The 27,586-nt window shown below is 48.3% G+C and overlaps 1 protein-coding gene across 1 annotated transcript in view; it reads left to right on the forward strand.

The window, feature by feature from the left end:
• Positions 1-27,586, forward strand: part of DOCK2 (dedicator of cytokinesis 2) — a 368,348-nt gene that overhangs the window by 315,192 nt on the left and 25,570 nt on the right. Inside the window, exons 33-40 of the mRNA XM_081036150.1 lie at positions 2,066-2,214; positions 7,015-7,100; positions 13,734-13,890; positions 15,735-15,775; positions 19,856-19,946; positions 20,564-20,683; positions 24,434-24,523; positions 26,381-26,485. Of these exons, the coding sequence (XP_080892276.1) occupies positions 2,066-2,214; positions 7,015-7,100; positions 13,734-13,890; positions 15,735-15,775; positions 19,856-19,946; positions 20,564-20,683; positions 24,434-24,523; positions 26,381-26,485 (839 nt within the window). The remainder of the gene's footprint in view (positions 1-2,065; positions 2,215-7,014; positions 7,101-13,733; positions 13,891-15,734; positions 15,776-19,855; positions 19,947-20,563; positions 20,684-24,433; positions 24,524-26,380; positions 26,486-27,586) is intronic.

Below are 27,586 nucleotides of genomic sequence, written 5' to 3' on the forward strand. Positions count from 1 at the left end.
CAAGAAAGTAAGTTCTTTTTTTTTTCTGTGTGCCAAAGCGAAGACTTGAGGCCCAATTGTAATGTAAATGCATCATATAATGAAGTTGATATCCTGGAAAAGTGTCTTTATCTTTCACTCAACTCTCTGCCGGACGGACTTCACCATTTCATTCTCACTAACTGAATATATTCCTAGGACGATGCCTTTTTTCTCTGAATTCTGGGGAAATACTCAGACAGTAAGCCTCATTTAGGCTGAATGAAAATTCACTTTTCTACTGCCTTCCCTCTCGTGTCCTTTTCTCGGCTTTAATCGAAAGCAGCAGTGCCAGGCTATATGCCATACTACCTGGGTTTCTGTGCCCCCGGGAGCTCTGCGCCCCAGGTGAAGCCCAGCAATGTTCTCTCTGACAGTGGAGAAAACCAGGACAGGCTTCTTGGTTCTGATTCTCAGGAGGAAAAAGAGGCAGTTGCTGCTGAGACACCCGGGCGTCAGCTTCAGTAATAGGGCCGCTTGGATGGGCTTGCCCTCGCACCCTAGGAAAACCTGCAATGCCCAAGTACCCTTCTTTCTTCCCCTTCTTGGCCACGTCTGATCTGTGTGTTCTGAGCAGTCTGCTCACTTCTGCTCAGCAAGGCTGTGCTTTGTGACTCACTGTGGCCAAACGTCACAACCATAGTCATTAACACTGTATAAATGCACCACGTACCAAGCCCTGTCCTGGGCACTTGATCGATAATAATCCATTTATTCTCCACAACAACCCTGTGAAGTAACTGCTGTTGTTCTTCCCGGGCTACAGATGAGGACACTGAGGTTCCAGGAGACGAGATCAACTGGCCCAATATCACATCGCTAGGGGAAGGTGGAGCCAATTTATAGATTCAGGGAATCTGGCTCCAGAATCTGTGCCCTCAACCAGCTGGCCACACTACCCAGGCCCCTGTGCACTGATGCTTTCAGGCTCCCTGCTAAGTACACACACGAATATTTTCACATGGTCTTCTCAACAGGTGGGCCTTGTTATTGTAGTTTTATAAGACACGTATCCAAATCACATAGCCAGTGAGTGTAGGAGCTAGACAAATCTATTTCTTCATTCAACAGACGTTTACTGCGTATCTCCTACGTCCTGTGCTCAGTGCCACAGACACAAGGGTGAGAACAGACATGGTCTACTCTCATGAGGTTCTCGGTGGGAGAGGCAGACGTTTATCAAACGATTCCGCAAATATAGACACCGTTGCAAAGTTGGGGGAGAAGACAGAACACAAGGCAGTGTGGGGTGTCTGACTGAGCTGGAGGTGGGGTGGGTGTGTGGTCGGGGCTTTTCTCAGCACATCCATCCAATGGCACCCATCCGGGGAAGCCAGGTGGTAATGGGGGGGTGTTGGGGTGCAGCAAAGAAAAATAGCATCAACCAAGAATCAGTGTGAGCACAGGCCTGCCAGTGGAGGAAGCGAGATGAGTTTGTGACCCTGGAACCAGGCCAATGTGGCTAGAATGGCGACACCACGGGGCGGGGGCACAGGGACGCCTTGAAATGAGGCAGAAGAAACGAGGAGCTGTAGTTCATCTGACCCCAAAGCGATGTCTGCACCCCTACTATTCTGCTGACCGTTCTGTTAGAGCAGATTCGTAGCAGCAAATGTGGCTTCTCTTGTTTTATAAAGCAGTTGGTAAAGGCATGTTTTCCAAATCTCAGGCACACGGTTTACGTTGCAGACAGGCCTAATTTCAAATATCCCTGTGATTTAGCATCACTAACATAGTCCATCAGGGCCCGGTTTGCAAAGAAGATCATGCAGGTGAAAAGCCTCGTAAACACAGACGTGCTTTACATGCCGCAGTGTTATTATCTTTAATAACAGGGCTTGTTTGGGAGGATGCGCATGTCTCTTGCAGGAGTTAATATATGGAAAGCGTTCAGAATGGTGCCTGGCTCTGGGTAAACAACGATATAAGTGTTAACCATTGTTTTCTACTGTTCTACCTCCCTTTTCCCTTTCCCCGGGCTTGGTCTGAGGTGGCCCCGTGTATCCTGCAAACTGGTTTATGTGGCCGTGCCCCTGTTCTCTTTCAGGCCAGAACAAAATCTGCTTCATCCCGGGCATGGTGGGACCTATATTAGAGATGACGCTCATCCCTGAGGCTGAGCTCCGGAAAGCCACCATCCCAATCTTCTTCGACATGATGCTGTGTGAATATCAAAAGAGTGGGGATTTCAAAAAGGTAACAAATGCGGCTGGAAACTCATCCCAGCATCTCTAATCCCCAGCCCATTTCCCCAGAATGATATCCTGGTTCCATCTGCTTGGGCTCCATTCAGAGGCTTGACGGGAGGATGGGGACATTTATTCATGCACCAGGAATGAGCTGGCAGATCGGATTTGGTCAGCGTTCTATCACGCTTTCCTGCCTGAGGCCAAAATTAAAATACGCTTTCTTGCTGTGTATTAGCTTGGTCCTTTCTCCCCAGTGTGAGACTCCTGCTTCTCTACCTGAGGGCCCCCTAAGGTACATCCAAAGGCCACCCCTCCCACCTGCCCTCATCTCACACCACCTGTCTGGCACTTCCTCTTCTGAGATGACTTGGAAGGTCTGTATTATCTAGAAAAAGCCGTGTGTCACACTCAGCCGTAAGTCAAAGGTGACAGTAAATGGAGTCAGAGGCCCGGCCTCAGGGGGCACCTGTGGATCTGGCGTGGGAATAGGCGGCTTTCCCCAGCGTGCAAGGAGTGAGCCGCTTGTGTGAGGCCAGGCTCATTGGCTGAGTGTTTTCGTTGAAAATCTTGTCAAACTTGAAGGATGAGGAGCACTTTCTGGGCTCAGTCACTCTGGGAGCTTATGACAGTGGAATAAGCACCTATTTCCACAGTAGGTTCCTGGCAGTGCTCAGTGGTCTCACCCAGCAAAGGAAAGTTGGTCTGTAGGTCCTGTCAGGCTGCTTAGTGGTCCCCTCAGGTGTCACCCTCCAGTCCTCTCCACCCACCTTCTCACCGGGTTTCACCCCTAACTGGGCTCCTCCCCTTTCCTCCCCCAGCTTTTCTGCCTCGCATTCCCTACCATATCCTGCCACCAGATAATTTCCCTTAAAACCCGTACTTAAGAGGCAGCAGATTCCAAACAGCTTTTCTTAAAACTCCTTGCGGATCTGACCCCGCCCTTGCTCATTGGCTCTCTAACCCTCACCTCATAGAGGCCAAACCTTTCAGCCCGCATTCAGGGCCCTCCTTCTTCTGACCTGCAGGCAAACGTTTCAGCCACTTTCTCCAATTCTGCCCCCACCTCACCTATTCCCCAGCCGCCCCTGCGGCTCCCCTGAAAGGCATGGCCCGACTGAACGTCCTCCTTCATGCGTTTCTTCTTCCCGCTACTTCTCTGCCACACTCAGAGTCCAACACCTTCTAAACTCCTACAGATCCTGCAAAGCCCCTCCCAATGCTATATCCTTTGCTCCCTGTTCCTATGCCATTTTATCTGCCCGAGGTATGATGATTATATGCTACTCTGCGTTATACTCTTTTCTGTGCGTCTCTCTGTGTCCTCCTCATCCTTCTGGAACAAAAGCGGTGATGGTGGCAATGACACTGACTACCATCAACTGGGTGTACAGTGTGTGTCAGGAACTGTAAGTACGTTCCACACATGGGTTCACCCGATCTTCTTGATTACAACCCTGTGAGTTAGGTCGTATTCTCATCCCCATGGTAAAGATGAAAACACGGATGCTTAGGGCGGTGAAGTCACTTGCCCGAGGTCACACATCAAGAAAGAGGCAGAGCAGAGGCTGCAACACACAGGTCGCTATGGTTCCAAACCCACGTTGGACCCACAGCACTATCCGGCCGCGGGTATGGCTGCCGGCACTGTTGGCTGAAGGAGAGAATGAATGGCATCCTGCCAGACAGTGCTTTTTCAAAATGCATTCCGTGGGGCACTAATGCCACCCAATGCTGCTGGGAAGAGGGGGTCGAGGCTAAAACCTTTGGACCCTCCATGTATCATAACCCCTCCTGGAGATTTCCAGTGCACGTTTCCATAGTCAGGGCACGGAGAAGGTCCAGGAAGAAGACCTGCTTCATTTCTCAAATTGGTTTGTGCAAGAAACATCTATTGGAAACACCATTCTGCCAATCACTTTGGGAAACATCGTTCTAAGAGGAAAAGGAGATAAGTTAGCTGTGATGACATCCTGTGAGAGAGTACTCTCCCCTCAGAAAGGTTTATTAAGTTGCCTAAGGTCACATGGCAGGGGAAAAAGTCAAAGCAAGACTCAAACCATGTCTTTTTGAGGCCCAAGGCTGTGGTCTTAGCTACTCCTAATCACAGCTGCCGCCAGGAGCAGCCGGTATGCTTGACTGAGACCTTCACTCCCCAGCCCTCCCCAGAGGGCTCAGGCGTGGTACGGCGTCACCCGTTCTGCACATCCCCTTGCACCCTGTCATTTCCCTCCCTGCAGGCGCTTTTGTGACCCTGAGACAAGTGCTTATTTACCCCATCACCTCCCTGCTCCAAAGGCCGAGGAATCGTGCCAGCATTCACCCAGAACAACCCAGACGAGGAAAGGTGCTGGTTTTCTCTCTGAGAGCTGCCTTCCAGTAACATCTAGCAGTCATAACAATGACATGAGCAGCCGTCCTAAGCGGATGAGCAGCCCCGGAGCGAAGTTGAGCTTGTGCACTCCTCTAGTGCTTTATGTAGAACACCTCCTCAAGTCCCCCTCACTATCCCCCACACGGTCTGTAGCGCAATTACGCCTATTTTATCAATAGGGGTCTACAAATGATGGCCCTGCAGGCCCCATCTGTCCTGCCACCTGCTCGGTTAACAGTTTATTGGAGTCCCGCTGTGCCGATTTGTGTACGTATCATCTAAGGTGACTTTTGTGCTACAACAGCAGAGTTGAGTTGCTGTGCAGACTGACCCCCCAAAGCCTACGCTAGTTACTCCCTGGCCCTCTATAGGAAACGTTTGCTGACCCTGGTGCAAACCATGAAGCTGAGTATTAGAAAGACCTACTAGCTTCCCCAAGGCAGTGGAGGGGGTGGCGGAGACGTTTAAAGCAGACAGCCTAACCTCAGACCCGCGCGTGTAGGCCCTCGGCTGTGTTGCTTCCGGCCCCAGGCCCAGCACTGCTGATGTCTCTCGTCAGGACAGCCCTTGCTGTCTGGACGCTGCTCCACCTGAACTCCTCTCCTCATTTCTCACTCCCACCTCCACGCCTTGGCTCACTCCATTCCCCCCAGCTGGTGCCATTCCTCTCGTATTTATCACAATCCCATCCATCTTCCAGGCCTTATGCATGTCCTTCCATAAATCTTCCTCAGGTGGAAACTCACAGGAAATTCTTTCTTGTTTGTGCTGCCTCAGCACAAGCTTCTTTCTGGTCCTTTCCTTTGGTCCTTGGCACACCACGGTGAGGGAACAGTGGCAGGACGGATGATGCATGAACCAGGGGACACGTGAATCAAGCCCCTGCCTTTCATCACCTGAAGATTGCAGCCAACTAGACTGGGCTTGGGCCTTTGTGTCCTGGAAGGAGCCTGCCAAAAGCTCTCTGCCGTTCATGTGCGACTATAGACAAGCCATTGAAACTCTCAGAGCCTCTACTTCTTCATCTGTAATCATAACTGACACTTACTGAGGGCGGTGCCAAGCAGAGAGAGGCTGGCTGCTTTCTGTGCATTGTCGCATTGGAAAGCGATGCTGGCCTCCAGACCTCAGGGAGTTATTGTGAGGTCTGAGGGTCAAGAGGCTGGCTTAGGAGCTAGAACCACCGCAGGGCTCCCTTGACCTTGGTGATTGTCACCAAGGGCCCCTTCCCTTCTCCAGGTGCCAGTTTCTTGTTTAGTGGTGAAATGGGAGACGAATGGGCTGCATGGTCTGGATGGGCTCAGCAGGCTGTGATGTTAAAACAACACAGACCATTTTGCATTACAGTCCTGTAAAAGACACCGTATAGACCTTCTGATCCCCAAAACCCCCCTCACGGCTTATGTTGTTGAATAAGCCATGAGTTCAACTGGGTGAAATGCTTCTTGGCATTGAAAGTAGAAAGACAGAACGCTCTGTGACTGGAGTGTTACAACGTGTGACAGACTGTAGGAGACTTCTTTTCGGGTTACTTAGCTAGTCTGATCTCTGATCATTCATTTCCGTTGTCACCAGTATTGATTCTCTGAGGCGCCAGCTCACGTAAATATGACCGCTTCAGGTACGGCTGGATTTGTACCTGGGCTCAGCAATAGCATCTGGTTTCAGTCTCTCTCCGTCCCCTCCTCTCTGCTTGCCTCTGTATTGGTGTCATCCTCAGGCAGGCTCTTTCATCTCCAGCAGCCGGGGCTCACAACCTTCAATCTTCAAGTAAAGCAGAAAGACTGTTTGCTAAGAGTTCCAACAAAGCGTCAGATTTGAGTCCCCCTGGCTGTGCCTGCACCTTTATTAATCCTAGGGTCTGGATGGTAAAAGATACTGATTAGGAGCTAGGCCCTTGTCATGTACCCACAGCTAGAGCTAGGGAGGGATGGTCAGCCCACCTGAGTCCCACAGACTGAGACTGAGGCTGGTGTGATCACCACAGTGTGGAGAAAGGAAGACCAGGAAGGCAGAAGTAATAGCTGCCCGTGACAACAGGCCATTCCCTAGACGCAATGCTCTGTCACATAACCTCCATGCCTCTGCACACGCCATGCCCTCTGCTTGGCACTCACTTTCCCTTTTCATTTTCCTGCAACACTTCTACATAAACATTGAGAACAAGCTCAGCTGTCATGGGCCGCGAGTCTTCCCTGATTGTCCTTTCTTATGCCCATCGCTCTGCTACAGCATTTATCATCTATTGCTCCTCTTCACTTTCTGGAACCCCCCACGAGGCAGGCATAGCACCCTGTTCCGTGGTGCATTCCCTATCCCAGCACTGACCTGGCACATGATGGTGCTTCCGAAAGCTTTGGTGAAAACGATGAACCGACTCGTTTCAACATACAGTCTCCTAATGTCAATTTTGATTTTTATCTCCGACTTCTTCAGTTCGAAAACGAAATCATCCTCAAGCTGGACCATGAAGTGGAAGGGGGCCGAGGAGACGAGCAGTACATGCAGCTGCTGGAATCCATGTAAGTTTGGTGCCCAGCATGGGAGGAGGGGAAGGTCAGCTCGAGGCCGAGGGCCGGGACTCAGGGGGCCTCTGGTGGCTCTGTCCTTCCCTGGAGACTAACCTGGAGGCTCATGGGTATTGAAAAAACTCCAGTTTGGGAAGAAGAAACCTCACATCCCTCTCTGGAGTGGCTATTTCTCTGATAGTGATGGAATGAGCTAGATGAAAAGAAACTTTGCTGTGTTGGGGAAAGGGAAATAATCCACCAAAACGTTCCTTTGTGTTATCTCTCAGCTGTGGAATGATTCTTGCTGTTTTTCCTTTTTTAATCTTTGACCGACACTGGTCATGAGTGACATGTATAGGTACCGTGCTCAGTGCTCTCTCTGTTTTGTCTTGCATAGTCGAGTTTACTCTTTGATCCCATATCACAGAGGTGGGCCTTGAGGCTCAGGAAGTCTCCTGTCCCAGGAAACTAGGACAAGTTAGTGAGAGGACAGCTGAGACCCGACTTGGCTCTGTCAGACCCCAGTGAGTCTGTGGACGGCCCCACAGGGGCCGTGGACAGTGGATGGCACACAAGGGCACTGGACTTGGAGTCAGGACATTGTTTTAACAGCTTATCATTCACATACCAGACAAGTCACCTAAGTGTACAATTCAGTGACTTTTAGTCTGGTCACAGAGCCATGCCATCCAGACCACAATCCATTTTAGAACCTTTTTGTTACCTGTTTAAAGAACCCAGTACCCCTCACCCCTTAGCCATCCTCCCTCCCACCCCCAGCCTCCTTTCTGCCTCTCTACACTTGTCTATTCTGGACACTTCATATAAATGTAATCCTACAGTGTATGGTCCTTTGTGACTGGTTTCTTTCACATAGCATGTTCTCAGGGTTCATCCATGCTGTAGCATGTGTCAGGACTTCATTTCTTTTTATTGCCAAATAATATTCCATTGTTTGGATATAACCCATTTTGTTTATTCATTCATCTATTGATGGACATTCATCCATTTTCGCTTTTTGGCTATTAGCAATGAAGCTACTATGAGTATTCAGGTACAAGTGTTTGTGTGGACAGATGTTTACAGCTCTCTTGGATGTTTATATACGTAGGAGTGGAATTGCTGGGTCATGTGGTGACTCTGTATTTAACCTTATGAGGAGCCATCAGACTGTTTTTCCAAAGTGGCTGCACCACTTACATTCCTTCCAGCAGTTTCTCCACATCTTCCTCAGCACCGGTTAATATCTGTCTTACTGATTTTAATAGCCACCCTAGTGGGTGTGGAGTGGTGTCTCCCTGTTCGTTTGATTTGCATTTCCTTGATGGCCAGTGATGTTGAGCGTCTTTTCATGTGCATATTGGCGATTTGTATGCCTTGGGAGGACATTGGGATTTATTCCTGGGTCCACCACTTAGCAGCGGCACAACTTTAGGCCAGTCATGCAACATCTTTACCTTGTTATCCCCATCTGTAAAATGGGGGTAATAAGCCTCCTGTGGTTATTTTGAAGACTGAGTAACTTACAGCATTAGGCACGAAGCAGGTAAAAAGTTCAATAGCTGGACCGTGATCTCTGACTCTCAGTTTCCCTGTCGCTCTGGCACCATGGTAATTGCCACCTGCCCCCCACCCCCAAACGTCTCCCCAGGTTTAGGAATGTGGCTCAGACATCCCAAATGTCCTCATTGTGGATTCTGTGATTTGTATCATTCTCTGATATAACTCTGAGTTTGGATTCTCCTCCCAATCTTCTTTGGATATTGTACCTTTAATAAGAGCAAACTAACGGACTTGGCTCTCAGCCTCTCAATGGCCCTCCCAGCCCTGCCCCGTGGAGCCTCAGGCAGCCCCCTGCTGTCACTATGCACAGCCCTCACTAAACACCTAGAATATAAATGCCACTCAGCCAGAAGGACAAACCTACTTTCTGCCGCTTAGGTGGGTATTGAGGCTGATAGTCCAGGGGAAAAAGTGACATTTTGCCTGAGTCAATGTTTATCTTAAAGTCGTAAAAAGGAAAAATCTAAATATTGACCAGAAGTGAAACTGCGTATCCTGCTGGCAATTTCCATTTTTATAAGCGGATGGGGCTCTGTGGCAGTCTTCAGATGATCAGCAGGATTTTCAAATCCTTCCTGAGTGATTATTTATAAAAGGAACCCTCAGAGGTCAAGGAAATGAAAAACAGCTCGTTATTTTTCTCCCAACATAGAAGTGTGAATCGTTTTTTACAAACCTAATCAAGCTCACCCCCAGAACATCCAGTGGCCAAGTCCTCGATCCTTCCTTTGAACTTTCTGATCCTCAGTTTCCTTATCTGCAAATTGGGGATAAAAATACTTACTGTCCAGCTCGTAGAGCTTTTGTTGAGAATAACCAAAAAAAATCCATGTACAATGCTTAGCACAGTTTCTGACACCTCGTAGGTAGTCCAGAAATATTAGCTGCTCTTATTATTAACCTCCAGGCAATGTGGTTATTTAAAGCCATAAGCCTCCCTGTCTTTTCTCCTCCGGGTTAGTCATCTTCAGTTCCTCCAGCCCTTCCACGTCTGTCTTAACGCGAGGGTCCCACATTGGATGGAGTAACAGACACACTCTGCCCTCCTGTATTCCGTCTGCTTGGGAATATTTCTAGAAGAAGGGAGGGGCCTGAAAGGCTAAAGGGGACAGAGAATGTGTGTTCTGGGGCCTGGATCCACTCAACCAGTTCAATACTTGAAAGAGGACCTGTTATAAGAAGCAGTCCACACATAGTTTTTAAAGGAATAAATGGAAAGTCCAGTTCTGTCAACGCTGATGGAGGGTGTGGGCCTGACTCCTCCTTCTGAAGGCCTCCCAGGCTGAATGCATGTCAGTTTGAGGGTGAGCTTCCTCCAGCCTCCCAAGGCGGGGTCAGAGACTCTGCCATCCCTCCTTCCACTGAGAGACAAATTACGGGCGTCTCCTTGATATCCGCACAGCTGGTTTTCATTGTCACTTATACTCCATGGTGGGCCACAAGGGAGTGGAACAGCTGTGTGACCTTGGCAGGACCAAGATTAGAACCTCGCCCCATGGGCCTTGTACTTCATCTATAAATTGAGAGTTTTAATAATTCGTACCAAAAGGAGATTATGTGAGTAGTAAACAAGATAATCAATAAAACGGGCTTATCACAGCCTCTGGAACGTCGGTGGCACTCAGTAAGTGGTGGTGTCGCTATGTATTATGGGAAGTTTCTATGAATATATCTGCTTCCCGTGCTGTCCTGGAGGTCAGCAAGCCCCTAGTTTCTAGGACAGTACATGTTTAGTGGATGAATGGATGGTGGATGGATGGATGGATGATTTCAAACCAATCTGCCCATTTGTCTCACAATCCGAGGCCATTTGAGCAGCTTTCCTACCTCTTTCCTCAAGAATAGAGAAACTAAGAAAGCCAAGTGTGGGGACAGAGCCAGGAGTGCAGTTTCCAGGCTGTCTGCCTCACGTGGAAAGGTGCTGGCTCAGGTAGTAAGTGGCCATCAACTGTGATTGGATGGCCATGAGCTGCGGCTAGTCGGCCGTCAACTGTAACCAGTGAGCCATTGGCCACTAATATAACTGCCATGGCTGCGTTAGCAACAAATGGGGGCTAGCAAGAGGATGGTGGCCTGAGCTAGCAAGGGCGGATTGTGGATTGCAGAGAGATGGATGCCGCCAGCGAGAATATAGTGGTATGAACCCCCTATCTGTGGCTCCGTTGGTGTTCCCTTTTGGCCTCATCATATCCTGCATTCTTGTGCGGGGAGTGGGAGCTGACACGCTGCATGACACCAAGACTTTGTTCTTCTAAGCCCTTACTTCTCAAAAGACCACCAGTTCAATCACCAGTGTTAGGATATCGAGACTCTCAAGCCCTGGCCAGACCTGCTGAATCAGAAGCGACTGACACAATGCCCCGGTATTGCCACACATACTGTAATTTGCAAAGCAGTGGACTAAGCCAGTGGTTCTTAATGCTGGCTGCACATCAGAATGACCTGGAGAACTTAAAAAGTAAAATACTACTACCTGGCTCCCACCCCCAGAGATACAAAGTCATGGACCTAAGGTGGGCACTGAGCTTGGTCAAAGCCCCCTGGGGATTCTAACATGCGGCCAGGGCGGAGAACCACTGGTGTGGCTCAACACAGGCCCCGAGATGCCTTCTGCACTGGGAGCCTGTGAGAAATCACACCCCAAACACTGAGGTTGCACTGTCGTTAGGGTGGGGGAGCAGGGCCGATAGGACCGAGTCGGGCACAGCTGTCACTGAGCCAGACAGGCCTAACTCACAGGGCAATTTGCATCCCTATTTGAGAGCCAGGAAACAGGTGCTTCTCCCACGGTGAAGATGGATTTGTCTGATGGCAGCCACAGTTTGAGACGTCTCCTCCTGGCAACCTGGCTTAGCTTCTGGGAGGGAATGACCCTCCAAAATCCTTGCTTTTCTCACCTTGCCTCTTCTGCGAGCTCTTGGGACTTCAGCTACAATAGGGAGAGTAGCCAGAAACAGATAGACTGGATGAGCTTGTCTACTCAAGATGTCTGAGAACACACCACAACATTTCTCTGTGGGAAAATATTGAACAGTGATTATCTTGATTCTCAAGGTCACCGCTAACTACCAGGGAGATGTTTGCAAGGTCATTTAATTTCCTCCACTGTAAAGTGATAATTTCTTAACAAAAAGTGACTAGTACAAAATAAGTGATTAATAAGAAATCATCATTAATAAAACATTTAATCCATCTGTCTCTTCCCACCTAGCTTGTGGGCTCTAGGCATGATTTTTAAAATTAAATTTATCAGGGTGACAATGGTTAGTAAAATTACTTAGGTTTCAAGGGTGCATTTCTATAATCCATCATCTGTGTATCACATTGTGTGGTCACTACCCAGAGTCAGTTCTCCTTCCATCACCATATATTTGACCCTCTTCTACCATCCTTTCTTCCCCGCTTAACCTCTGGTAACCACTAAACTGTTGTCTGTTTGCGACCATATGGATGGATCTTGAGATTATTATGCTAATTGAAGAAAGTCAGACAGAAAAAGTCGAGAACCATATGACTTTACTCATACGTGGAATATAAAACTGAAAGCAACAAAGGAATAAGGCAAACAAATGAAAACTCATAGACACATGATTCTTTTGGATATTTCTTTTCTTTTTTTTTCTTTCTCCCCACCCCCCCACAATGCCTAGCATAGTGCCTAGCAACTAACAGGTGCTTAAGGAATCTCACATTTTTTGTTTTTAAAATTTAAAATATTAATGTTATAACAAATGTAAAATTTCCAAATAGTAGATGCACATTTAAAGTGAAAATTGAACATCGCGTTCCTCTATTCCCCAACCTTGATCCTTTGTCAGAAGCAACCACCACTGAGTTTGATGTTTATCCTTCACGCACATTTATAAACACACGGACATATGGTGCAGATGTGCACTTTCGCTCACGTAGCGTTTGGCGGTTGACACTACAGATGCTGGAGCCAGACCGTTGATACTTACCAACTGTGTGACCAACAAGTGAATTGACCTCTCTGTGCCTTAGTTTCCCCATCTGCAAACATCCCATCTCACAAGACTGCGGTGGGAGATGAAATGAGTTAAAATTGGTAACACGTTTAGAATAGTGCCTGGGACATAGTAGGCTCTATGTGAATTAGTTAAATAAAAAGCAATATTGTTCAGAGACTTACTTTTCTCAACTATCTATTTTGTGCAGCTTTTTGTGTCAAAACATACTGATCTCTCGTGCTGTTTTTTTTTTTTTTTTTTTTTTAATTAGGGGATATTGGGGAACGGTGTGTTTCTCCAGGGCCCATAAGCTCCAAGTCATTGTTCTTCAATCTAGTTGTGGAGGGCGCAGCTCAGCTCCAAGTCCAGTTGCCGTTTTCAATCTTTAGTTGCAGGGGGCGCAGCCCACCGTCCCATGTGGGAATTGAACTGGCAACCTTGTTGTTGAGAGCTCCTGCTCTAACCAACTGAGCCATCAGGCCGGCCCTCTCATATTCTTTAATGGCTTCATAGAATTACATTTTGTGAATGTGCTTTAATTTATTTAACCATTTGCCTATTGATGGACATTATAGATGGTTCCAACTATTTTACCATTAGACATAATTTATCAGTATTATAAACATATCCTTGCATACTTCTGGTAATATTTCTGTAGAATAGATTCCCTGGAGTAGAAGTGTTGGGTCAAAGGAAATGCACATTTGCATTTTGACATTGTGACGACCGCTCCCCCCAAAAGTTGTACTGATGTACTCCCAATGTGGATATGTAACAGTGACCGTTTCCCCCACACCATTGCCCCCACTGCAGATTTATTTTTATTTTCATTTTTTCCCATTTTGATGGTGGGAAAAAAATTACACTTGACCCTTGAATAACATGGCTTTCAGTTGCATGGGTCCATTGCACTGCAGTCCGTTGAACTGCTGTATGGGCAAAAAAGTTTATAAATGAATAAGTGATTGAGTAAATTGATAAACTGAGCCCATGACCCCAGAGAGCTGGGGGTCACTGGATCATTCGGCTTGAGCTCCTTCCAGCCCAGCCCCACCCCCAGCATCCGCTTTCTCCCCTGGTCTTGAGCTCACTACCCTCCCGTCTGTCCCCGCAGCCTGATGGAGTGTGCTGTTGCACACCCCACCATTTCCAAGTGTGTGGAGAGCTTTGTGAACCTGGTCAAAGGCCTCCTGGAGAAGCTGCTGGATTACCGGGGCGTGATGACGGACGAGAGCAAAGACAACCGCATGAGCTGCACTGTGAACCTGCTGGTATGTGGGGCTGCCCGGCTCTCCCCGGGTCCAGTCGGACTGCAGCCCGTGGGGCAGGCCTGGCTTTGGGGTTCACACTGGCTCCTGAAAAGGAAGCAGCGCTCAGGGTTTTGGAGATTGGAGAAATGTGAGATGGAACCCGTGCTCTGCCAATCACTTCACCTTTCCGTGCCTCGGTTTCCTGACATGTGGAATGGGAATGAGTCTTCCATTTAGCACTTAACACATCGCATGGAAGGAAGGTAGCACTAGACAGTGGGTAAGAGTATGAGCTTTAGAGTCACACAGCCCGTGGGTTCTTATCCTTCCTCTGATAATAGAATAGATGAGTCAAGGACGCTTTGTGAAGGTTTAGTTTGCTTATCTATTCCATGGGGAAAACAATAGTACCCTTTTCTCAGGTTGTACAATCCTGGCCGATGGTTAAATGCTCACTATGAGTTTCCTTCTCTTACAGAACAAAGTAATACTAATAATTAGAATTTACAGAAAATTACTATGGGACAGGCTAACCAGAGTAGCTAAACCCAAAGCCAGGCTTTTGACCCATGTACCACAGTACCTGACAGAGGCCAGCTCCCAAACAGGCTCCCTTCTTATGTCCTGTGATGTCACGAGACAGGCAGTAGCAGCCACAGTGCTTCGTAGTCCCCATGTTACCCCCCCCAAGTGGTTTAAATGAATAAAGTTGGCTAAAGACCATACGGCAACCATCACAGCAAGCCCCTTGCCATTCCCAGTGTTCCAGAACTGCTGTACAAATCCCGTCCCTATAGTTCCATAGTAATGTGGCTTCAGTTTCCTTTTTAACAGCCTCCGTACATATTGCCATTGATTCTCAAAAATGCTAAGAGGAGTTTAAAAACCCTGGTTACAGCAGAAAGGAATCCATTGCTCATAACTCCGCCAGACCCAATTTACATACGGAGCATGAAGAGGGTGTCTCCAGGAGTTTCACAGGTCTCTCTATGAAGAGACAGGAAGGAGTTGGTTGAAGAAATTGACGTCCAGCAGTCAGACTCACCAGGGAGAAAGCTCGGGTTAGGCAGTTCTAGAAGCAGCTAGACTCTGCTAGTTTTTGGTGTCGGGATGGTATCCGGAAAGAGGACGAGATGCTGGTGGGAGGGGCAGAGGTGTCGGTCTCCCTGAGGTCTAGTGCCTCTCTGTCACTCACTCCCTGTGCCCTGGGTGCCTGGGACGTGTCACTGCCCCTCTCTGAGCCTCACATGCAGGGCAGGACACTGGATTAAACCAGGGCTTTCTCGAAGCATGGTTCTGGGGTCGGATCATGACCCCCTGGCTGAAAATCTGTAAGGACTTGCAGAAAATGTATGGGATTAGGATCTCTGGTGGAGGAATTTAGGATGACTACTGGTCTGAATGAGCCCCGCGCTGGAACAGGAATTGGGCTTCTTTGCTTTGCCCAGGTTAAACGTTTTTCATTTAAACATATGAAGTCTCATCCTAACTCCTGATAGTTCTGCACTGTCAGGACTTGTGACCTGTTACTATCCCTGGGATCTATTAGGATTACTGTTCACTGCGACTGTTGCTGTTACTCTGGTCCACCTGAGCACGGGGTCTGAGCTTTCAACTGCACCCCCTGATATGTGACGCTGAGAACTTCCTCTGTCCCTTCATAGCCTCAGGATCAGGGAACTGTCTTTCAAGACAGAATTTCCTAATGAGGCTGTTTGATGCATTCAGGAAAGTACATTTCTTGCTTTCATCTCAAGGCCCCCAGATAGCAAATAGCAGTGTTCCTCTCATCTCCATCACTATACCCTCCACCCCTGCCGCTCTGCAAAGAAAAACACTCATCACTGTTTTTCTCCCCTACCTAGAATTTCTACAAAGATAACAATCGGGAAGAGATGTACATAAGGTAAGATTTTTGTTTTCTAAAACCCAGACTTGCTGTGTCACTCTCCTGCTCAATATTCATCGATGGCTCCCCACTGTGTTCAGAATACATTTTAAACTTATCTTCTTGGCATTCAGGCCTTCTGTGTACGATTCCTATCAGTCTCCCCAGATTCAGCTCCTTCCATTCTCCTATTATCAGCCCCCAAACTCCACTTGGAGTTCTCTGACCTGCTGTTTTGCGGTACCCACAGATCATACTTTCCTTAACCCACCTTGGGGGTTGAGCTTGCACTGCATTTGTTGCAAAGCAGGCGTGTAAAGCCTTAGTCCAGGGTTTATAAGGCATGTAGTCAGATCATTAGCCAGCCCATCTTCAAAGAGAAAGAAATACCACGATTCGTGATGACACTTTCTGGTAGGTGTTTAAAAGATACTTGGAACACATCATGAAGGATGTTTTTGGGGACATTAGCTTAGAGCAGAGAACTCTTGCCAGTTTTTCTCAGAATCTCATTTTTTTCTCCAAAGTTTTTTTTAAAAACTCATTGTTATTTTTACTCTTTACAAAAAGAATACATTTAATTACCCAAAAAAAAGCCCTCATAAAATATGGAGAAACTAAACAAAAAATGAAGTAAACTCGCATAATCCATACATATTTCCATATATATGTGTACATATACACATATATACATATATACACATATATACATATACATATATATACATATACATGTGTGTATATACATATATACACGTGTATATATACGCATATACATATGTACACATGCATATATACACATATACATATATATACATGTATATATCCTGAATTCTATGCATGCATATTTTTGCAAGAATAAGATCATATTGCTCATGATTTTTTCTTTGCTTGACAATTCCGTGTCAACAGATATATTTCATTTTTAATGAAACTACAAAATTCTCTTTCCAGAATATACCACAGTCTATATAGCCAACCCTGTATTGTTGAACATTTAGATTGTTCCCATCGTTTTTCTGTTCTAAATAGCACAATGACAAAATTCTTGGACTTGTATCTTTACGCACATCTTTATGAAACAAGAACCCGCCAAGTGGAATTGACCACGCGGTTAACGAGCTCAGCTCTCCCAGGGCTCTTGGCACATTCTGTCAAGGGCCGGGGATTCCAAATCTGAACTCACTCTGCTATTACAACAGATATTTTGACGTGTTTAGTTTGGAATGATTCCAGAAACAGGAACTATCATTTGGGAGAAAGATAATTCCACAGGCTGTCCTGAGTTTGGAGAGTGTGTATCACCACACTAGACATGACTTATTATAATAGCACACAGCTTTGGGCTCCTAGGAGCCTGGGATCTTCACCTTGTTTTTCTGTGAGCCTGGAGAAATCACTCAGTCTCTCTGCGCTAGTTTCCCCCTGTCAGATGTTTTCATTCTACCTTCTGTTCTGAGGATTACATGAAATGCTGTAGGTAAAGCGCCTGGCACATAGTTCCCTCCCTCCAATCCCTCTTCTTCCCATTTTAGAAATGCAGATGGCGAATCCCAGATCTCCAGAAGCTTTGGAGATGTGAGTCCTCTAGTAATCTAGGGAAACCACACTTGCCTAAGCCAGACGTTGTAAACAGGATATAGTCTGAAAATCTGTTCTGTTTGGCAGGTGTAGTATTTTAAAACATTTTTCAATTGGTTGCCAAATTTTAAAAATCTAGAAATTTTCACATAAAAATAAAAACGTCCCTCTTCTCCTGAGAAACTCAGAAAGAATGGTGGCACTACTGGGCCCTCATCCTGTCCTGACAAGAGTCGCCCAGACTGGGTGGTGGCAAGCCCTTTAGACGGGGCAGGAGAGCTCTGGTCACGACATGTCTCCCTTCCCCCACTGACCTTCACCAGTGTGTCTCACTCAAGCTGCCCATCTACCATCTGTCGGTGTGTGAGTCTGAATCCCAGGTCGGGCCCATCTAGGCATCTTCCTTTGGGCTCTGTAGTTGATCACCAAAGTCTTGAGTTGACACAGGAGAGGAGAGAGCGCTTGGCCAATTAAGGAGCTGAAAATAGCAGGGAAGCTCTCCATCTGACTTTTCTCTCCACTCATCGGGGCGTCCCAGAGACCAAGGACAAGCAGGATGAGATAAGCTGGGATTGAGCCATGCATGTAGGGGGTTCTAAAGGGGACCACAGGCTCAACACTCCCTAGGTGCAGGCCATGTACAATTTTACTGACAACTCGGATTGATCAGCAGAAAGTTAAGGGGGGAAGAGAGTGGAAAGGCTGTGATTGTAGAGGCAGAAATAGCTGGTTTCAAAATCTTGTTTTACCTATGTCTAGCTAGAAATAGCTACTTTAGCATAGGTCTCAGTGTTCTCTGCAAAAGGATTGTTGGAAGGATGAACTGATAAGACGTAAAGCACCCATTTGTTGAAGAGATGAGGGAAAACTCTTTCTATCCAAGATGCTCCCCCTTTCAGCTCCTTATCTTCAAATCCCAGCCCAAGTGTCTCACTGTGGAAAGCTTTCTAGAAGCCCCATCTGGATGCCTCTGCTGTCACAGGACCAGAGACCTCTCCTTCACAACATGGGCCACAGTTGTATTTTTGCACCTAGTTAGTTGATTATTTGAGTGACATTTGTCCCCTTTCCCGAGACTATGAATTCCAAATCCTGAGAACTGTGTCTGCTTTTGCCACCACATCTCTAGTGCCTGGCACAGCCTGTGTGCTCACTACCACTTTGCTGGTGGAATGAACAAATGAGCAGAGATCACTAAGGTGTCCTGGCTCCTTCGTTTCACAAGCACTACTTGGCCTTCCTTCTCCTCAGAACCTTTGGCAGTCCCTACCCTGAGGTCAGGCAGCTTCCAGCTGGCCTCCGGCCATGTTTTATGTGGCCTTGGTCTTTAAACATGTCCCTCCTTTGGCGACATTCTGTGCAGAAAGCTTGCTTCTAACAGGAACCTAAGCCTGAGCATTGATACCTGTTTTGGGGACAACTGCTTGGGAAGCCCTTTGTCCCCTGTACTTAGACAGTCAGGGCAGAATCCTGCATGATTACCGACAGTGCCATTCCTCCCAGAGGAAGGGACAGCAGGCATCGCCTCACAGCATCTTCTCTTCACCAAAGTGCTAAAAGTTGGGTTTAAATAAATGCCCCTGATGACATGCAAATCACCAGAGCAGGGGTGCTTGGGCTCTGAATTCTGTTTCCAGCGGTGGCAGGAGGAAATGTTTTGTAGAAGAACCCAGTTCACAGTTGGACTAGAGAATAGCTGTCATTGCTCAGTGCTGGCTGCAGGCTAACCACCCTCAGTGCGAGCTCACTTGTATAAGCTGCAGTGCTAGCCATCACTTTCTGAGCCTTCATACATGGTCTGCTTGGCTCTTCATATACCCAGCAACTCCATAGGTAGATTCCGTGAGCACTGCCATTTTACAGGTGAGCAGAGTAAGGCACAGAGAAGGTAATTCACCGCCCCCTAAGACCTAGTATGTATCAACTATCTAAGAATTGACCCGAAGCCCCTCCCTTTGTTCCTGCCCTGTCCTCAACACCCCTCAACTATCAGCCATCCAAAGGATCAGAATCGGAACGTCACGTTGCAAAAAGGATGGGAGGTGGGAATGTGATTATTGTTGACTAGTAGATTCTGCCTGCTGACAGCTCCAGGCCTCAATGGGAATGTCTGGTCTCTAGGTCCTGGTTCGCTTCCTTTTTTACCTGGAAATGCACTTCCGTTTCACCCAGAGAACACTGGAGAGAGGGTAGGAGCTGCGCTTTACAGTGCTGTGGATTGTTGGCGCTCCTGGAATAGTACAATGATTAGAGCCTTGGCTCCAAAGGCAGTTAGCCGGGGATCCTGTTCCAGCTCTTCCATTGGCCAGCACGTGACTTTTGACCAGTTATTGAGTTCTCCTTCTCTGATTTCTCTTACTTGTCATATTGCGTTGGCCAGAGTCTTCAGTATGAAGTTGAATAGTACTGGCTGGAAGGGACGCCCAGAGGTGTCCAGCTGTTCTGCCTGAGTCCTAAGGCACCTGGCCTTGCCTCCTAGGCATTACACCTGGTAACTCAGCACATGTCCCCAAACAGATACCTGTACAAACTCCGCGATCTTCATCTGGATTGTGACAATTACACGGAGGCCGCCTACACGCTCCTTCTCCACACCTGGCTTCTCAAGGTACTGCCCTGTCAGTGAAGGGGATTTGTGCTGGGATCCCCTTGGAGCCCGCACAGCAAGTTGAAGAGATTTTTTAAAAGAATTAACCATATTAATTTTGTTTTGCTTTGTGCCCCAAAACTGTGGACCTGACAGGTTATTTTTCTGCACTGCTTTGCCGGGTCACATAGGTCTCGCCAAAGGTGACCTTCACATTTGGCTGCAGCAATAACCCCCGGAGAGATGTCTTGCGGTTTCATATAACATCCACACCATTTTATATACCATCCAAACATCAACTATAAATCATTAACATGCCCAGTGAGCTCTTTTCCTTCTCTTGAGAGTGCTTCCGTAGTTGGACAAAATCAGAGGGATTGCCTTTGGCTTTTGACGAGCTGGGACCGTGTCTCCTAGGGGTTCAGAGAAAATCCCCACAAACCACGTATATGAGCCCACAGTTAGGTGCCTCTCAGCAATCAGCAGGAGGCACTTCTCACGTGGAAACTGCAGACCAGTATCTCTCTGACTGACCGCTGACGCCCAGGGGTTGGGGGGCAGCAGGGGTGTTCCCAGGGCCTCCTCTCACTCTTCATCAGTGGGAAAGCCCCTGCTGACTCTGCATGTCCTCTCCACAGTGGTCAGATGAGCAGTGTGCGTCACAGGTCATGCAGACAGGCCAGCAGCACCCCCAGACCCACCGACAGCTGAAGGAGACGCTCTATGAAATCATCATAGGCTACTTTGACAAGGGAAAGGTAATTGGTCCCTGTCTTTTCTCTCTGTGGGGACCCTGGCTACTGGGAAGGGTGGTTCTCTCCCATCCTCTACACCCAATCCATCTGCAGATGTCCCTCCCAATCCTGTCTGGTCACTTCTCTCCATGTCCATTCCTACCCCTCCATTCATGGCACAAGTATTGCACCCCTGGACACTCAGTGAATCCTCATCCATCTCCCTGCTTCCTCTAGTGCCCCCAACAGAGTGATCATAAGACATATATTGGATCACGCCATTCTCCTGCTTACAATCCTCTCAGTGGTTCCCCCATTCCACTTAGAACAAATTACACCATCCTCCCCGTGACTCATGAGGCCCCACGTGAGCTATCCTCTGACTGCTTCTCTCATTTCATCCCTGCCAGTCTCCCTCTTTCTCGTATACTCTATATGCCGAGCTCTTTTCTGCAGCAGTGCCTTTGCACTTGCTTTTCCCAGCTTAGGACATTCGTCTTCCATAGCAACCCTTGGCTCGCTCCTTTTCACAGCTCAGGGTTTTGCTCATATGTCACGTCCTCAGAGGCCTTCCCTGACCACCCTAGACAAAGCAACACCTCTGCCCTCAGTCACCCTGATTGCCTTTTCAAAGCACGTATCACTACCAGACATCGTTTTTCCTTGTTTGTTGTCTGGCTCCTCACTTTAGGATGCCACGAGTGAGGAGCCTTGTCCACTGCCGAATGGTCAGTGGCTAGAACAGAGCCTGACATGCAGGGACCAATAAATACATGTTGGAGAAATGATTGAATTGAGTGTACGAATGGCACTGCGGTGCCATCACTGATCTCTAAACAGCAAGGACAGATGCTTGGTGGGGGCTGCTCAGGAGGTGAACCAGCCCAGCTGCTGCCTACCCTCCAGTCTCCGGGGAGCCCTCAGGAAGCACCAACCCAGATGCCAGCACTCACCCTGGGGGAGACGTGGCACAGTGGCCTGAGTTTCAAACCCTGTTCCTCTACCATGCACAGTTCCTGTGGCTTCTCCGAGACTCTAATTCCCTCCCCACAATAGTGAGATAGTAACAGTACCTGCTTCCTAGTTACAGTGCAAAAATTGGGTGAGAACAGGCCTATAGAGCGTCTAGCATAGAACCTGGTACGTAGTGATACCTTGTTAAATTTTAACGATCACCATATTACCCGACGCGCTTCCTCCATCAGCCTTCCCTGAGTCCTCCAGCTTCCCGACAGCCCTGCCTCTCCTCTGAATTGCAAGCCCTCTTACAGTTCATCAGGATGTAATTTAGCACTTAATTTTGCCCTGTCACTGCACTTTATCGCATCTGTCTTGGTCTGATCTCCCCACCTTCCCTGGAAAGACGAAATGAGCTAATGTCTGTGGAAAAATTCCCAGGAGTTGAGCAGCTGGAGAACACTGTTTTTAAAATGCACAATTATAAGCCTCTTGAGGGCAGACACTCTGCCATCGCCAGAACCTCCCGCTCTACCCCATCCAATCAGAGCTTACTATTAGTCCATCCGCTGATGACGTCAGTGGGTCACAGCAGGAAAGCCCTCCAAGTACCTGCTGAGCTTTGTCCTCTGCCAGGTATGCAGTTCAACCCGCCCTGCGCTGAGCAGAGAGGAAAAAGGCATAATCCCCCATCTCAAGGACCTTACCGCCCAATTAGCCAAACAGACATGCCAGTCCTGATCATTTTTGCACATTATCCTTCCGTGTTGTGCAGTGATGGGGAGGGGGACGGAACAGGGTGGTACCAAAGTGCTTTGGGAGCAGAAAGGAGGGCGAAGATGAGTACAGCTGTCTCCAAAAGCCACTGCTGTGGAAGCTTCTAGAATAAAGCCCAAACTCTTTAGCACCCCTTCAACTTCTTTTCCCTGTATGTACCTCCCTTCATGAAAACTCATTGCTCCAGACACACTCAATGGCTTTCGACTCCATAAGTCCATCTGTCATCACCTGGTAGACTCCTCTACATTCCTCAAAATCCAACTATTACAGCTTTTTGTGTGTATACTTGACCCGCTTGTGTTGTAGGAAAGCATAGACTATGTCTTATCCAGCTTTAGATCTCCCCCATCACTGCACACCATGCCATGCTTAGAAGCCAGCAGGTGCCAGAAGGTATTAGACTCAGAGAGATGGGTGGCTGTCAGGTGCCAGTGGCACCGAGGCAGACCTGTGGGCCCAGATCTGACTGCCTGCCTGGCCCACTTCCCGGTTCCTTGGTGGTCTCCTAACGCATGGGGAGAGCATTTCTGGCGTACTATGGTGGTTGGCAAGCAGTCCCTGTCCAGAGGCATTCCCTCTACCTTCTCATTCAGGTTGAAGAGAAAGCACCCGCCCAGCCTGGCCGGTGGGCTTGGTTCCTCCAGGCCCATAAAGCATTTTGATGCTACTCGCTAAGCTGCCAGAGGTTTCTAGCCACAGCTCCTGCACTCAGCACTTGCTTGTTTTTGTTTTTATGCTTGGACGCAGGGAGAGCACTTTTGCAACAAAGCACACACTGCATTTTGGCAACCTCCTCCCTCTCCTCCCCCTCTCCCCCCAGCTTCTCCATTTAGGTGCATTTTCTGTTTTAAACTGAATATGAAATATAATGAGTGTCCCTTGAAACTGCCAAATCTCCAGCCCACTCTGCATCCCCACTGGCTCTCTGCAACCCCTTAAACCAACCCCTTTGGTTTAAGATGGGGGGCGATCTATTGGCTTCAGCCTCAGAAAGGACAGAAAGGATCCCCTATGTCCAGGGTTTGTTTTTCCTGAATTGTTTTTAAAAATGGAAAAGACCTAGTTTCAAAAAGGTTTAATCATTCTTTTCAGTACTCTCATACCACACCCACCCCGCCCCCCTCTGTGCTGCCCCCCTGCCCACTCACACACCCCAAATAACCCCCTTAAGAAGGCACTGGCATAAAATTTCATTTGCACACAACGACTCAGTTAAGAACTGTGCTGTAGGGCGTGGGGCCCAGTAACCGTACTGCATCGTGAACCCAGAATTCTGTGGAGAGGGTCAGTCTCCTAGTAAGTGTCTGTACCAGCCCCCACAAAAAAAGAGCAAAAGGGGTAAAGGAAGGGTGGGGAGGAAAAGGGAGGGAGGGAGGGAGAAAGGGAGGGAGGGAAGAAAGTTGGCCAGAGGGGAAAGAAGTGACTGGTTAGCAGACGGGAAAGATCCCAGGAATGAACATCGGAAGAACTGGATCTGGCCCCATCTCTATGTCCAGAAACTCTCTTACCTTAGGCCATCTGCCTACTTCTCTGTGAACCATTTCTCTTTGGAAAATGTGGCCAACACCTCCCAGCACCACCTGCACACTGGCAGTCTGAGAGTCAAGGGTTCATTTGCTTCTAAGGCAGAGAATGAAGCAAGGCCACAGGTCATCCCCAGGGGGGCACACTGCCCCTGCTTTTGGTGGGCATCTGCACTGGGACCTTTGCTCTGCCTGCGAACCTCACTTCTCACCTGGGAAATGAAGATACTGCTAGTCACCTCTCAGAGGGGTTGTGAAGGTCCTGGGAACCCGTGAGTAAAGTGTTTGACCTAGTCCGAGGCTGCTCCGTTATTTATGAAGAAACTAGGCTGGGAAGTCGAGGAAGGGTCCTGCTCCCGGAAGCGCTGGCTCCCAGTGCGTGGGGCTGGGGCTGGGGCTGGGCCAGGCTTGCAGCTCAGTCTCAGAAGGCACAGCCACCCAGGTCTCTTCCTTGGCACAGGCTCTGCAAGCCTCGAGGTGCCCCCTAACCTCTGTCTCCATGACCTTCCTGCAGATGTGGGAAGAGGCCATCAGTCTGTGCAAGGAGCTGGCAGAACAGTACGAGATGGAGATCTTTGACTACGAACTGCTCAGCCAGAACCTGGTAAGGCGTTGCCAATGGGGCCGACTGTCCTGGAGGCAGGGTGCTCGGAGGGCGCTGACTCCCCAGAGAGCCTGGAGAGGGGGCAGGAGGCCAGCGAGGTGGGACATAGATAAAGAATGGAAGTGGGGCCTGAGCTGAGCGAGGATGGGCTGAGCTGCTCCCTCCCAGTTGGGAATATTTCCAAAGGTGGGAATTCTGGGAAAACTCATCAGCGACAGTTCCTGGGATGGAGTGTTAAGTAGCTGCTTGGCACCAAGCAGCTACTGCTACTGCATATCCAATCAACGCTGTGCTCCATTTGCAGTAAAATTCCCACAAATCACTAAGCCAATTAAATAAAAACGCAAATTTGTGCTTTCTGATTAACAGATAAATCACATTAAAATGCTCCCCGTCTGGCCATTCCCCATTAGCTCCTCGCTGCTTGTGATTTGGTGGGGAAAGTGGGAAGTGGGGGGAAGCCAGCCTCTCCTGCTTCTGCTGCAGAGGCCAGAGCTTGGCCGGGAGGCACCCTCTGCAGGGAAAAGGCAGAACTTTTTGGTTGCTCCCCGTACCTATTTCCTGGTGACTGGAGATCCAGGACCCAGGGCCCCATCTTGGCCCGCTTTGAGAGGCCAGTTGAGCTGTTTCCAGGGAACTGTCAAATGAGAGTCAGGCTGCTGGGAGGGCATGTGGAGCTTCTGCTGGTGGCCTAAGTGTTCTAACCTGATGCAAGCACGCAAGTCCTTGCCCCAAGGAACGCTTAGAGCTGCCCCATGTGCGCATCCACAGAGACGTTTGTGGGAGGCACACGTGCTTTCTGAACGTGCACACACACACACACACACACACACACACACACACCACGCCCGTACACATTCACACTCACTCTGATCTGCATACACATCCGGGCACCCAGCTCACATCACATAGTCTCGTGCACGTTTTCTTCCATGTTGCGTCACATTCACGATGCCAGTGTTTGTGAGGTGCACTGTTCTTTTTTATGTGCCATATCATGATTCCTGTCTGGCTAAGACCAATTGTAAGATGCCATCCATCCGGTGCAAAGGAGGATGGAAACTGTTTCCGGTCATGTTAAAATGTGAAAACGGATCAAATGTTCAGCGTGGACACACAGGAACACATCCATACCCAGAGACACGTCCCCATCCGTAGACCCTCACAAACACATGCCTGGTGTGTCTGAAGTGTGGTGGTGATGGGGGCTCTGACCAGCTGGCTGGCTTCACCTCCACAGCTGCTGGCTGCCCTGCGATACCATTTCTTTATCTGCAAGATGGAGATACAGTACTCATGGGTTGTTATGAGGGTGATACTAGTAAACGAGCTGGTACAGGTAGAGTGACTGACAAGGGACCTGGTATGTGGTAACTATTACTATGACAGTTGTCCCTCGGTGGCAGTGGAGCACTGGTTCCAGGACCCCTTGCAGATACCAAAATCTGCAGATGCCCAAGTCCCTTATGTAAAATGGTGTAGGATTTGCATATAACCTATATTTGCATATGGGCTACCACAGGGTAAACCTACACCTATCACCACATGGGCTTGGATTCAGTGTTGTGCCCCACACATGGCAAATTTAGGTGTTTTTCTGGGGGGAGGGAGACTTTCTGGGAAAACTTTTTCAAATATTTTCCATCTGTGGTCGGTTCAATCTGCAGATGCGAAGCCCATGGATATAGAGGGTCGGCTGCCCTGTTATAATTACAGACATATCCACAAATATGCAAATCTGTGCACTTGGCACGTTGGTTCTGGAATAATGGTCGTGTCTTCACTGTGGCCCTCCGAGTTGAATGTGCCTTTGACATACATCTGTGTTGTTCCAAGCTGTGAGTTTTCCTCTTTCAGATCCAGCAGGCCAAGTTCTATGAAAACATCATGAAAATCCTCAGGCCCAAGCCAGACTACTTCGCTGTCGGGTACTACGGCCAGGGATTCCCCTCCTTTCTGCGGGTGAGTTTGCAGGTGACACAGACACAGGCAGGTCCCAGGGCCCTGACACCTCAGCTGCCCGTGTGTGCTCTGACTGCCAGGGCACAGGCTCTGTGCTCTCCTCCGTGAGTGCAGCCCCACCCCAACCCCTCCCCCAATGCCCCTCCATCATTGTCACCTCAGCCACCCCCTATGTTTCTAAAGACTCAGTCACCAGAGCTGCCTCTGCGGTCAGGAGTCCCCCCATCCCTGGGAGGAGTTATTCAGAGAGAGGCTGGAGGACCCTTCTACCCAGCATGCACTGCAGAGCACTGGTTCTCAGACCTTTAGGACTCAGTACCCCAATTTTCTCTCTTAACAATTATGGAGGTCCCAAAAAGAACTGTATTTGTAGACTCTATCTATTTTTACCATATTTAAAATGAAAACTAAGAAAATGTTGAAATGTGACTTATTTAAAAATAGCCATAATAAACCCAGCACATGTTAACATAAATTGCATCTTTAGGAAAAATAACTGTATTTTCCAATTTAAAAATTAGTGCAAACGGTAAGATGTTTCATATTTCTGCAAATCTCTTTAATGTCCAGATTAAGAGAAGAGAGCAGGTGCCTATACCTGCTGCTACACTCAGTCTGTTGCGATGTCCCCCATCACACAGCCTCTGGAAAACTCGACTGTACACTCGTGAGAGGATGAGTGAGAAAGGCGAAAACAGCTTACTGTTCTTATGAAAAGAGCTTTGATCTTGTGGGGCCCTGAGGGGTCTTGGGGACCTTTGGGGACCCCTGGAGCACAGTTTCTGAAACAGTGTTTTGGTGGATACTTCACTGGTCAGCTATAGGCTTCCTTCTAATCTGAGTCTATGGTTCAATTCCGAGCTCAGGGAGATACAAAAGAAGCAATAAATCTGACCTCTGACCCCACTTGATTCACAGTCTAGTCAAGGAGAAAAATCACTCACCCTAACAGTCAATGTGGAGTCAGAGTGGACACAAACTGCAGAAGGCAGAGATAGTGGTGGTTTCCTTGATGGAAAAGAGGTGACATCTCCAACCTGATCGTCCCCCAGAACCCCCTAAGAACTCGTTAAAAATGCTTGTGCCCGGGGGCGACGCCCA

Source organism: Rhinolophus hipposideros, assembly GCF_964194185.1.
Source record: "Rhinolophus hipposideros genome assembly, chromosome: 23".
NCBI classification, from domain to species: domain Eukaryota; kingdom Metazoa; phylum Chordata; class Mammalia; order Chiroptera; family Rhinolophidae; genus Rhinolophus; species Rhinolophus hipposideros.